The sequence below is a fragment of the Pleurodeles waltl genome, chromosome 5 (genome assembly GCF_031143425.1).
Source record: "Pleurodeles waltl isolate 20211129_DDA chromosome 5, aPleWal1.hap1.20221129, whole genome shotgun sequence".
Classification (NCBI taxonomy): Eukaryota; Metazoa; Chordata; class Amphibia; order Caudata; family Salamandridae; genus Pleurodeles; species Pleurodeles waltl.
Window position 1 is genome coordinate 428,731,750 of NC_090444.1, and position 14,312 is coordinate 428,746,061.

Sequence of the window (14,312 nt, forward strand, 5' to 3'; positions counted from 1 at the left end):
GGGTACCTTTTTCAAGGGACCTAACTGTGTGCCAGGGCTGTGGCAATTGTGGAAACAAAGGTACAGTTTTAGGGAAAGAACACTGGTGCTGGGTCCTTGCTAGCAGAGTCCCAGCACACTTCCAATCAAAGCTAGCATCAACACTAAGCAAAACTTGGGGGGCAACCATGCCAACAGAGGCATTCTCCTACAACTTTCCTGTCTGCTTTTCTCAAATTTCCAGACAAGGCATTCCAGTTTAAATCCCCATCATGATGAGGATTTGAAGGAAATGACAAATTTATTTCCGCCTACTCCATTTCTCATGCATCAGTGGGATTTGAATCTTGATATATACTCCAATTGAGCCCCTTCCATTTAAGATTGATGAAGTTTAAAGCAGTGTTCTTTCTGGCCATTTCTTCAGCGAGGCGCATTGCTAAGTTGGAAGCACGGATCACCCGACATGCATAAACATGCTTCTTTACTGACAAGTTGGTTCTCCTAACTAAAACTGCTTTCTCTCCCAAGGTGTTGACCCCATTCCATCTACAGCAATACATTACCATCTCCACCTTTTACCCGCTACTACTTTGTGCCACCCAGGAGGAAAAGAGGCTGCAGCAACTGGACATCCTCATGAAAGTGATTACTTTCTACATTGACCACACTAAGGAGATCATGTTTGACGACAATCAGTGCCTGGTATGGTTAGCAAGAAGAGCAAAGCATTTGAAGAGAGGACATTATCCAGTTAGATTAATTAGGTTTTTAAGGCTTGCTATGATCTTCCTAAGAAGGAACAACTAGGACTAAGTCTTCCACTTGGCAAAGGATGTTCCTATGGTGGAGATCTGTTGGGCAGTGACATAATCTTACCCTCACACATTCTCCAGAATATTGTCTGGATTAAGTGGTGAAACGCGTCTCTAAATTAGAATCCAGTAGCAATTGGACTTTGGACTCCAGTGAACTTGACTTGTGCCTCCACAAAATTGGGTTGTTTCATTTATGTTGTAAGCCACTGAGCTAAAGTAAAATATGTTAAAAAGAGTTCATTGGCATGTTTAGACACGGTTTTAAATGTTAACACAGTTAGTTAAAACAGGGAGAAAAAGACTTAAACATGCCTTAAAAATGAGTTAGGCATTTGCTTCCCTGTGACTACTTATGACTAGGCACACTTTTCTGACGTTTGTGGAAGTGGCAAATAGTTCCAGGATTAGCTTATTGAAAACTATGACTTGTAGTTTGCCAGGAGTGCTCATGTGTATTAGTTATGAATGCAGAATTAACACAAAACAAAGTGCATTAGCACTTACAATTGTTTTCTCCACAGGTAAAATATTGCCCCTGTGGAGGAATTTCATCTCCTATACACCTATCCTGGACATTTGCTGATCTGAGTACATGTATGTCAGTTTGCTTGCTGTTTGAGAATATCCACAAGCCTTCAAAGTTTTGTGGTTGCTCACCTATTTCTAAAGGTAGACATTCCCTATAATGTCCAGAAAGCCATTTTTTTCAGTACAATAGGAACTACGGATGTTGGCATGGTGGTGGGATTTATGTATTTGTATAGGCACAGTGTATCAGGGTTGTAGATTTAATTGTGCAACATGAAAAATGTGTCCTTCTACATCGTTTTCAAGCTATATATTATATACTCAATCAATTCTCTTTCACCATGTTGTGCGCAGTCAAAAATGTATTAGGAATTTATGCTTAGTTTTATTTTTTACTTTAAATCTGTGATCTCTTTGTTCATCCTTTTCTAAAAGAATACTTTTGCTGAACATGATTGTACATTGAAAGTGATCTCTTTGGGCATCTTTTGAAAAGGAATACAATGGTTGAATATGATTGTTTCGTAAGAAAACAACACTTGTTTGCTGAGGGATAGGACTCATCGTAATGGTGTATATTTTACCTTCTAGCCCATGGAAATTTGAACATCTTGGCGTTGGCCTTCTGTCCCTGCTATTGAGGGATGATCAAGTGCTTCCTGTCAGAGCTGTTCGATTCTTTGTGCAGTGTCTCAACCATGAAGCCCTTGTTGTCCGGAAGGTAAAGACAGATTTCTGTTGAGTGTTTTTTTTTTTTTCTAGCTTCAGATCTGGAGCAATACATTTTATATCAGATAGCCATGCACTTTTAAAAATGTTCAGCAACATATGCTCAGTTTTACAGCATTGGTCAAAGTGAAATAGAAAGAAAAATGGCATAACAGCTAGTTATTAGAACTGCTTCATTTTGAGCCCCTGGCTCCAATTGAAAATACTTGGATGCATCAGAGAGTGCTGATTTGATATTTCAGTGACATTGAAGAACATACATACATCTCTTGCAAAGCAATTCTCCTTCATTTAAAGATGTACATGTTCTGACTATCACCAAGATGGATCCTTCCATGCTTTTTTCTTGATGATTGACTTTAATGTGTTGTAAAAAGAAAATAATGAAAAACAGTCAAGGTATTTGTGTAGAAGAGTGGGACTACTCAAGTGATTTCTAGAAAAAATGGGATCTTAATGGCTATTTGTATTCAATTGTAAAAAGATTCTCTATTCCTGATTGGATTCACAATTCACCACATTTAGGGCTTAGTGTAGTTCTAATCCATGTTTTTATTTATGTTTGTATGTATTAATTTATTTATTTCTTAGTTTCATACCATGATGCTTTGAGGCACTTTCAACTTGTAGAGTAACTTGGTATTAGAACTGTAGCATCTATTAAGGAGAGACAGACCTTTTTGGTATTTACATGGAATCAAAGCTGATGGGTTTGTAATTGTTTCCCTAAAGCCATACGTGGAAAATAGTTCCACAGTTATAAGGCTTCTCCATAAAAGGATTGGTGCAAGACTTGTGATGCTTTGTAGCTATGTTGGAGCTATATGACACCACCTACCACTGCACAGCAGTACTGCTTGAATATTTCCAAATCAATTCTTACACCTTGGGAGTAGTCACAAGTTGTGGAATCTGAAGTTAGATACTGAGTACCCACCAAAAAGTGTGTAAGCAATGGTAACTAACGTTTTCATCATCTGAAACCTAGTAATTGGGTGCATCTCATTCCTCAAGAATTAAGCTTAGAGGTTGGAGGTACAGATGGAAGAGGATTGCTGCTAGAATGGAGTGTTGGGGGAACTCTGTGTAACAGTTGTGCATTGTGAGAGATGTACTCTTTGATCTTTACCACTTGGTAGCGATTTGATAATAATGAGGAAATCTAGCTCAGGACCTGGACGCTTAGTACCTTGAGATGTTCCAATGTGTGTGCCAGCCTTTTGTGGTCAACTGTATCAAAGGCTCAGAAGTACAAGGACACTAGCATCTCCTGCATTTGGGGTTGTGAATGTCTTCCATGACCTTACCATTGTCTTTCTCTGTACTAAATCCAGAACAGAAACCAGTGTTATTTGGTGAGTAGATGTTGTTTATTTTTTTTAAATAATTCTTTACCTGATAGAGACGTGTAGCTGCAGATTCCTTATCTTAGAATTTCCTGGTGTCAGCTTGGAATCCGGAACTTTTGCAGAGGAATACCCTTGTGCACGCTGTCGGGTGGCGTAGATTGGATCTGTGCGTCATCATCGGCGTCATTGGAGCCATCTGTGACATCACGGTTGCCTTCAAAGGCACCACCCAGGTACACATACGTCAGTTCTTTTCCTTCCGCCCTGGTTAAAGCGCAGATCCGGTATAGAGCTTGTAGGAAAGTGCCCCTTTTGGCATGGTTACCTACCATGTCTTGCCTGATATTGATGCTAACTTAACTGACTCTGTGCTGGGATTGTGCTAACCAGGCCCAAGCACCAGTGTTCTTTCCCTAAACTGTACCATTGTTTCCGCAATTGGCACAGCCCTGGCACACAGCTAAGTTTCTTGTAAAAGGTAGCAGTGGTACCAAGGGCTCTGTGGTCAGGGAGGATCCCTAAGCTCTGTAGCATGTTTTATGCCACCCTCAGGGACCCCTCAATCAGTACATGCACACTGCCTTGCAGCTTGTGTGTGCTAGTGGGGAGAAAAGACAAAATCGATGTGGCACTCCCCACAGAGTATGTTAGCCTAACTGATAGTGTAAGACTGACCAGTGTGTGCCAGCCTGCCACAACCAGATGAGTTTCTGACCACATGGGGTGAGTGCCTTTGTGCACTCTGTGGTCAGAAACAAAGCCTATCCAGGGTAGAGGTGCTTCACACCTCCCCCTGCAGAAACTGTAACTCCTGCCGGTAAGCCTCAAAGGTTCAAGCCTGGTTTTTACAGTGACCCTGGGCACTCCAGCCGGTGGGGATGCCCGCCCCCCTGGACGAGCCCCCACTTTTTGGCAGCAACTCCAGAGGGATTATGAAAAAAACAAGGGGGAGTTACCCTCTTAGCCAGGACCACCCCCAAGGTGTCCAGAGCTGAAGTGACCCCCCTCCTTGAGAAATCCTCCATCTTGCGTTGGAGGATTAGGACCAATATGGATAGGGATGTGCCCCCCTCCCCAGAGGGAGTGGACACAAGGATGGAGTAGCCACCCTCAGGGACAGTAGTCATTGGCTACTGACCCTAACACACCCCTAAATTTTGTATTTAGGGGTGACCCTTAACCCAGCTCTTCAGATTTCCTGAAGACCTCAAAAGAAGGACTGCTGAGCTGATATCCCCGCAGAGAAGAAAAGGAGACACCAACTGACTCGGCCCGGGCCCTACCGGCCCGTCTCCTGCTACAAAAAGCTGCAAAAGATGAAGCAACACATCCTGCAGGACTAGCAACCCCTGAAAAGCCTCCACTAGACTGCCTGCATCACCCAGGACCAAGAAACTCCAGTGGACAGCCTGGCTGTTCAAAAAGAAGACAAAGAAGCCATCTTTAAAGGGACTCCCAACTCACTCTAGAATCGTGAGTCCAAACTACTCTGCACCCGACACCCCTGGCCCCAGGGGTCCCCATGGCTCAGCTAGAAACTAACTAGCCAGAGAGGATCTCCAGGTGATTCTGACTCAGTATCCACCCTGGGCTAACCTCTCCAGACCCCCAAGACGAAGCCTGCAGAGGGAATCCTGAGGACCCCCCCTGACTGCGACTGCCAGGGACGAAGATATCCGTCTCCTGGAGAAGCACTGCAACCACAACCCCCAGGCCCAAGAGAAACCGACCATTGGTGCAGCAACAACCAGCAGGCGGCTCTCACCCTTGCCTAGTTGGTGGCTTACCCTGCCTGCAGCGCCTAAGTGACCCCTGGGTCCCTTCATTGAGTCCTATTGAGATCCCAATTCCCTGTTCACACACTGCACCTGGCCGCCCCTGTGCAGCTGAGGGTGTGGTTCCTGTGCCTACTTGCCCCCATCCCCCCAAGTGCTCCATCAAACCCCCCCCCTGGTCTGCCCTCCGACAACGTGGGTACTTACCTGCAAGCAGACCGGAACCGGAGTACCCCCAGTCTTCATAGGTGCCCGGGTTATTTTGGCTCCTGTTTGACCTCTGCAGCCGACCAGCCTAGTGTTGCTGGTGCTGATTGTTTGGGATTAACTTGAACCCCCAACTGTGGGCTACCTATGCTCAGGAGACTGAACCCGTAAGTCGATTACTTACCACCAAAACTGTACTGTATTTTCCTCGACCCAGGAACTGTTGAAAATTTCAGTGTCCACTTTTAAAATAGCTTTTTGCCATTTTAAGCAAACTGTATGTACTGTCGATTTAATTCAAAGCTTTGAACTTTCCTATGCAAAGTACCTTTCATTTAATGTGCTTTACCTGCATACTGAATCTTGTGGTTCTAGAAATAAATTAACAAAATATATTTTTCTATATAAAAACCTATTGGTCTGGAGTTGCGTCATTGTGTGTGTGTTTGAACTTATTGCTTGTGTATGTACAACAAATGCTTAACACTACCATCTGATAAGTCTAACTGCTCAACCACCCTACCACAAATAGAGCATTATTATTATCTGCTATTGCCACTGTCCAACATCTTGGGGAACCCCTGGACTCTGTGCACACTATATCTCATTTTTGATATAGTATCTACAGAGCCAGCTTCCTACATTGGTGGATCAGCGGTGGGGTCTAAGACTTTGTATTTGCTGGACTACTTAGCCAATACGTGATCACATGACCAAATTCCAAAATTGTCATTAGAAAATTGATTTTTGAATTTTGACTATTTTTCAAACATTTTAGGAGTCCTGCTAGGGCCTTGTGTAAGTCCCTGGTAGCGTCTCTTTTTTAAGTTTAAAAGTTTTGTAAAAGTTAGGATTTAGTTACTAGAAGTAGTTGTTAGTTTTTTAAAAAGTAATCCCAATTTTAGAGTAGCTCAGAGGATATAGTGATGGAACTCAACCTCACTCTTTACCTTCATCTAGGGATGACAGAGCTAAGGTCCCTCTGTAAATTAAGAAATTTGAAAACTGGTTCCCACCCTTCCAAGGTCAAGCTCCAGGAGCTCTTGGCAGAGTACACCAGGGACCACCCTACTGAAGGGAAAGACCTCCCCTCAGATGGGGAAAAAGTTGGGGATCAGGAGGTAGAAACCCCTCCCCCCACTCTCCTAACTAGAGAGACCAGGATTCCAAGACCCCTGTCTCCTCAGATCTGACTCAGAGACTCTGGTTCTTCCACAGGGGAGTCATGTTCCTCTGTGAACATTGAGGGCAGCCTTTTAGCAAGGATGGTCAAAAGATTAGCTTTGGAGAAACAACTCCTAGCTATAGAAAGGGAGAGAGCAGAAATGTGTTCAGCACCCGTCAATGGTGGCACATCATAAATTGGGTCAGAGAAAATTCGGACATACTAAAAGTTCCCAAAGGAATTTTTTCAAAATATGAAGAAGGTGATGAAATCACCAGATGACTCGCAGCTTTTGAGAGGGCTTGTGCAACCAGAAAATTAAACAGATCTCACTGGGGAGCTCTACTTTGGGAACTGTTCACTGGTAAGTGTAGGGATGGACTCCTTACACTCTCTGGTAAGGATGCAGAATCCTATTACCTCATTAAGGCTACCCTGATTGAGGGCTTTGGATTCTCAACTGAGGAGTACAGAATTGGGTTCAGGGGGCTCACAAAACCTTGAACGAGTCCTGGGTTGATTTTGTTGATAATTCAGTCAAAACACTAGATTGTTGGATAAGTGGCAGTGGAGTGTATGACTATGATGGGCTGTATAATTTATTTATGAAAGAACATCTGTTAAGTAACTGCTTCAATTATAAACTGCATCAACATCTGGTAGACCTATGTCCAATTTCTCCCCAAGAATTGGGAAAGAAGGCAGACCACTGGGTCAAGACAAGGGTGAACAAGACTTCCACAGGGGTAACCAAAAGAAAGGGGTCACTAAGCCTCCCTAGGGTAAGGGTGGTGAGACTTCCAAGGACAAAACTAAAGAGTCTTCTCAAAGGCCCCAAAAACCTGTTCAGGCAGGTGGGCCCGAGCCTCTTCACAGTCCACAAATGGGTATAAGGGTAAACCCTTTGATCCCAAGAAGGCCTGGTGTCACATCTGTAGACAGCATGGACACCAAACTGGAGACAAGGCCTGTCCCAAGAAAAGTCCCACAACTTCTACTCCAGTTAGCACTGGAATAGCCAGTCTCCAGGTGGAATCAACAGTGTGCCCAGAGCAAACCAGGGTTCACACTAAAGCTACTTTAGTCTCTGATGGTGGGGTGGATATAGCCACACTAGCTGCCTAACATGCAAAAATACAGGCAGCAGCTCTTGATAAATGGGACAAAAGTAGAAGTTCTGAGGGATACAGGTGCCAGTGTCACTATGGTGACATTAAACGTGTTTCCCGACGACAGTATTTGGCTGGACAAACGTATCCAGTCACCAATGCTGACAATGTAACTAAGGTCCATCCCATGGCAATGGTGACTTTACAATGGGGAGGGATTACTGACTTGAAGCAGGTAGTGGTCTCTTCTGCAATCTCAATAGAATGTTTGCTAGGGAATGATTTGGAGTCCTCAGCATGGGCTGAGGTAGATCTCAAAACCCATGCAGGCATGCTGGGTATCCCTGAACTGGTGTGTGTAAAAACAATAGCACAGAACAGAGCACATGGTGAAAAAGAAGTGTTGGGGCCTGGAATTATGCCCCAACCTTCCAAGAGGAAGGGCAAGAGGCCCGGGGGGCCAGCCTCTGTAGAGCACAAGAAACAAGGCCTCTCTTCCCAGGACGATGTCCTATCCCTTGAGGGAGCTGAGTACATGGAGCTGGAGCCTTACCAGGTACAGCTCTGGGGCCCAGAGGGGCCCTCAAGGGAACAACTGTGCCAGGGACAAAAGACTTGCCCCACTCTTGAAGGCCTGAGACTGCAAGCTGCTGAACAGGAGAATGGAGATGCCAGTGGCTACCACAGGGTTATTGGGAGGATGGACTCCTTTACACTGAGGCAAGAGATCCCAAACCTGGTGCCACTAGGAGAATGGAAGTGCCTCAGGAGTTTAGAGAGTTTATCCTCACTTTGGCCCATGTCACCCCCCTAGCTGATCAATTGGGACAAACCAAGACATGGGACGGATTAGTGAACCATTTCTATTGGCTCTGTATGTCCCAGAAAGTAAGGGAGTTTTGTTGCTCCTGTGTCACCTGTCAAGCAAGTGGCAAGACAGGTGGCCATCCAAAGGCCCTCCTCATTCCACTTCCAGTGGTGGGGGGGTCCCCTTTGAAAGGGTTGGTGTGGACATCATGGGTCCACTTGAACCTCCCACAGCCTCAGGGAGCCAATACATACTAGTAGTAGTGGTTCATGCTACCAGATACCCTGAAGCAATTCCCCTTAGGGCGACTACTGCCCCTGCAGTAGCCAAAGCCCTAATTGGTATCTTTAACAGAGTGGGTTTCCATAAGGAGGTGTTTTTTGACAGAGGTACCATCTTCATATCAGCTTACCTCAAACACATGTGGAATGAGTGTGGGGTGACTTATAGGACTTATCTACAAACTAATAGCCTTGTTGAGAGGTTTAACAAAACATTGAACGGCATTATCATGGTGCTCCCTGAAAAATTCAAAAGGAGATGGGATGTCCTTATGCCAGGCTTGCTTTTCGCCTACAGAGAGGTGCCACAGAAGGTAGTAAGGTTTCCCTCTTTGGCCATCCTGTAAGGGGACCACTGGCACTTGTTAAAGAGGGCTGGGAGAGATCTCTCCATGAGCCTAAACAAGATATGCTTGACTATGTGCTTGATCTCCGCTTAAGGATGGCTGAGCACATGGAAAAGACATCCAAAAACCTTGAGGCCAGCCAACAACTCCAGAAGTTGTGGTATGACCAAAAGGCGGCAATGTTTGAATTCAAACCAGGGCACAAAGTCTGGGTTCTGGAACCTGTGGCTCCCATGGCACTTCAGGATAGATGGAGTGGCCCTTACCCAGTTCTTGAGAAAAAGAGTCAGGTCACTTACTTGATGGACCTGGACACTAGCAGGACTCCAAAGAGGGTGATCGGTGTTAACCGCCTTAAGCTCTCTAATGATAGGGCAGATATAACCATGCTGATGGTTACTGATGAGGATCAGGAAGCAGAGAGTGAACCTCTCCCTGACCTCCTCTCAACTGACCATAAAGATGGGACAGTAGATGGAGTGGTCCATTCAGACACCTCTCTGCCCAACAGCAGGCTGACTGCAGGCACGTCCTGCAGCAGTTTGCTGAGCTCTTCTCCTTGACCCCTGGTCTGACTTACCTGTGTACCCATGATGTGGACACAGGAGACAGTTTACCTGTCAAAACAAAGATATACAGACGGTCAAGCAGAGCATCAAAGTGGATGACCAGAAGATGCTGGAGTGAGGGGGAATTGAGCACTCTGACAGTCCCTGGGCTAGCCCACTGGTCTTCGTCCCCAAACCTCATACGAAAGGTGGCGAGAGAGAGAGAGGAGGTTTTGTGTTGAACTAGAGAGGTCTCAACTCTCACTAAGACAGATGCACACCCTCTACCCAGAGCAGGCGATTTGATTGACAAATTAGGTGAAGCCAAATTGTTAAGAACCTTAACTTAACTGCAGGGTACTGGCAAATTAGGATGGCACCTGGAGCAAAAGAAAAGACAGCATTCGCTACACCTGATGGATATTACTAGTTTACTGTTATGCTCTTTGGCTTAAAGAATGCCCCTGCCATCTTTCAAAGGTGGGCGAATCACGTCCTTGCTGGCTTGGAGCCCTTTAGTGCAGCATATCTAGTTGATATTGCTGTCTTTAGCCCCACCTGGCAGGATCACCTGATCCATCTGGGGAAAGTTTTGCGGGCCTTGCAATCAGCAGGCCTCAAAATTAAAGCACCAAAGTGCCAAATAGGGCAGGACACAGTTGTATACTTGGGCCACCTTGTAGGTGGGGGCCAAGTGCAACCTTTTCAACCCAAGATCCAGACAATTTTGGACTGGGAAGCTCCAAAAACCGACGCAAGTCAGTGCATTCCTAGGCTTGACTGGTTATTGCAGGAGGTTTGTGAAGGGGTATGGATACATTGTGACCCCTCTCACAGAACCAACCTCAAAGAAAATGCCCAAAAGGGTAAACTGGGCTCTTGACTGTCAAAAGGCCTTTGACACCATGAACAAGGCATTATGCCCAGCACCAGTTCTCAAAGCTCCAGATTATTCTAGGCAGTTAATTGTGCAGACAGATGCCTCTGAACATGGGATAGGAGCAGTCCTGCCCCAAACCAATGATGATGACCTTGACCACCCTGTTGCATTTATTAGCAGGAGGTTACACCCTAGGAAGCAGCATTGGAGTGCCATTGAATGGGAGGCCTTTGCTGTGGTTTGGTCAATGAAAAAGCTGAGACCATACTTATTTACTTAAACTGACCACAGACCTCTCAGATGGCTAATGCAAATGAAAGGTGAGAACCCTAAACTTTTGATGTGGTCCATATCCCTACAAGGGAACACAGACCTGGACTGCCCATGCCAATGAAGAAAGACTTTCCAGGTTCCCCTTAAACAATGAAGACTCTCTTGGGAAAGGTTAGTCTCATCCTCTTTCGTCTGGGGGTGGGTGGTGGTTGGGTTGTGTAGGAAAGTGCTGTTGGTGGCATGGTTACTCCCCACACTTTTTGCCTGGTATTGATGCCAACTTTGATTGAGAGAGTGCTGCAATCCTGCTAACCAGGCCCAGCACCAGTGTTCTTTCCCAGAATATTTTCTTTTGTTCACCCAGGTCACACACCCCTGGCACCCAGACAAGTCTCTTGTAGAGGGTACCCATGGTACCAAGGGCCCTGTGGCCTGGGAAGTTCCCCAAGGGGTCTAGCATGTATTATGTCACCCTGGAGGACCCCTCATCAAGCCCATACACACTGACTTTGCAGCTTGTCTGTGCTGGTGGAGAGAAAAACACTAAGTCGACTTGGCAACCCTCTCAGGGTGCCATGCTCTCAACCCACTGCCTGTGGCATAGGTAAGTCACCCTTCTAGCATGCCTTGCAGCCGTAAGGCAGGGTGCACTATACTACAGGTGAGCACAAAGCTGCATGAGCAATATGCCCCTACAGTGTCTAAGTCCATTCTTAGAGATTGTAACTACAGTGTGGCCATATTAAGTATACGGTCTGGGAGTTTGTCAAACATGAACTCCACAGCTCCATAATGGCTTCACTGAATGCTGTGAAGTTTGTTATCAAACTTCTCAGCACAATAAACCCACACTGATGCCAGTGTTGGATTTATTGAACAATGCACCCATAGGGCATTTTAGAGATGTCCCTTGTATTTTACCCAATCCTTTAGTGCAGGACTGACTGGTCTGTACCAGCCTACCACTAAGAGATGAGTTTCTGGCCCCATGGGGTGAGATCCTTTGTCCTCTTGGTGGCCAGAAACAAAGCCTGCACTGGGTGGAGGTGCTTCACAGACTTATTTAGGAGACATGCAAAAGTTATGCAATACCACTATAGTCACACAGCACTTACACACATGAAAGAACCACACAGTATTACAAAAATACAGGTACTTTATTATGGTAGCAAAATATTAAAATACTGTATAGACAATACTCTACTAGCAGGAGAGTAAACACACTATTTTATACACATTAGTTATCAGGAATGGGCATAGAAAGCAATAGAAAACATTAAAATAACAGTAAAAAAGACCATAGGGGGAGACCAAACCATATACTAAGTAAATGGAATGTGAAAGGCAGACCCCACCCAGGTAAGTGGAATCTGTAGAGGGGAGCTGGAGGAAATAGGAACCCCAAAAGATAAGTACAAGAGTGACCCCCTGCGACCGGGAGAGAAGAGGTAAGTACCTGGTTTTACCCAAACCCACAGGTAAACTTTGTAAAAGGACTGTGCAAGACCGAAGCAAGACTTGAAGAAACAGAAGATGGATCCTACAAATGTAGGGGACGAAGTCCAGTTCCAGTTGTAGTGTCCAGTTGGGGCAGAAGCCACCACCCACCCTTCTGGAGATGCAGGACCAGGTAGATGGTGAAGACCAGGAGTCGGCTGTGCAGCACAGGAGCAGGAGAAGAGTTCCAGAAGTGATGGAGTCAATGTCCCACTTGGGAAGAATAGAGTTGCAGTCCATCACTGGTGTGGGAAAACCACTAACAAGCCTTGGCAAAGGCAAAAGTTGCAGAAGAAGAGTTCCACAGCTGCTAGGGACCTGGAAGGTCCGGGGTGACTCAACCCAAGGAGGGGAGTCCCAGGCGACCATCAGCAGTGAGGAGAGCCAGAAGTCAGCGATGCAGCCCCCGCAAGCAACTCACAAGCAGCAGGCACAGGAGTCTCAGTGAGGCCCACTCACCACACCTGGAGAGGAGTCCCACGTCGCTGGAACAGCAGGCAGGAGACAGTGCTTTGCAGGGTGGGGTGCTGGAAGCCGGGGCTACATGGAGCCCGAAATCCCTTGGAAGAAAAAGCCTTGGTAGATGCAAGAGTCGCGCTGCACAGGGGTTCTGTCCTGCAAGGAGAGGCAAACACTCACTACCTCCCACGTTGGACAACTGGTAGACGGGGCTGAGGGAACCACTCCAGACTGCCACCTGTGTTGCAATATCCATGCATAATTACAGGAGAGTGGATCCACGCGGCCGGTCATCGATGCAGTTGGTGCCTGCGGATGCAGGGGAGTGACTCCTTCACTCTAAGGGAGATTCCTTCTTGCTTCTTGGTGCATACTGAAGACTGGTCACCCAAAGAGGATGCACAGCCAGGGAAATGTTGGAGTAGCTAGAATGAGCTGGAGAAAAAATGTTGCAAAGCAAAGTCATCACTGGAGCTACAGGTTGTAGGTTTCTGTGAAGTCCAGTTGTGCTTCCAGTGGCCATAGGTCGAAGTAAACGTTGTAGAGGAGTCCTTCTAGAATCTTACACATCAAATCTGAGGACCCACCCAACAGGGTGACCTTAAATTGCTCTGAAAGGGGGATTGGTCGTCTTGCAGGGGGACCTCCTATCAGGAGGGGGCTGTGACACCACCTGCCTGACCTGGCCACTCAGATGCTCCAGAGGCCTCTTCCCACCTTGGATTCAAAATGGCAGAATCAAGTGGCCACCTGAAGGAGCTCTGGGCACCAGCCCTGGGGTGGTGATGGACTGGTGCAAACCGGTTTATGCAAGGAGGGCACCAAATGTGCCCTTTAAAGCATACCAGTGGCGTGGGGAGGCTACCCTTCCCAAGCCATGTAACACCTATTTCAAAAGGGAGAGGGTGTTGCCTCCCTCTCTCAAAGGAAATCAGTTGTTCTCCCTTCCTGGGCTTGAACTGTTCAAGCAGCAGGAGGACAGAAACGTGTTTTTAGGATGGCAGCAGCGCGGGCTTCCCGGGAAGACCCTGCAGACTGGTAGGAACAAAGCTGGGGATCCTCTAAGAAGCTCCCAGAGTGCATGGAATCACACAACCAATACTGACAACAGTATTGGGGTATGATTCCGACATGGTGGTACCAAACATGCGTAGGTTTGGAGTTACCATTGTGTAGCTGGACATAGGTAGTGACCTATGACCAGTACAGGGGTAAAATGGCTTCAACGTACTCACAAAGTCCATGAAAACTGGAGCTGAGGTTCGTGGGGACACCTCTGCTGATGCAGGGGTGCCCTCACACACAGGTACGTGCACCCTGCCCTCTGGGCTAGGAGGTCCTGCCATAGGGGTGACTTACAGTGACCTGGTGCAGTGACCTGTAGTGAAAGGGTGTATGCACCTTTTCACGCACGCTGCAGTGGCGGTCCTGCAGACACATTTTGCATGAGTTCCCACGAGTGGCATAATACTTGCTGCAGCCCATGGGGACCCCCCCCGGTGCCCCAATGCCCTGGGTACCTAGGTACCATATACTAGGGACTTAAATAGGGGCACCAGC

The 14,312-nt window shown here is 46.5% G+C and overlaps 1 protein-coding gene across 1 annotated transcript in view; it reads left to right on the plus strand.

Annotated features, from left to right (window-relative positions):
• PSME4 (proteasome activator subunit 4) overlaps positions 1 to 14,312 on the plus strand; it is a 1,396,200-nt gene that overhangs the window by 702,328 nt on the left and 679,560 nt on the right. Inside the window, exon 31 of the mRNA XM_069234194.1 lies at positions 1,917 to 2,046. Coding sequence (XP_069090295.1) covers positions 1,917 to 2,046 — 130 coding nt within the window. The remainder of the gene's footprint in view (positions 1 to 1,916; positions 2,047 to 14,312) is intronic.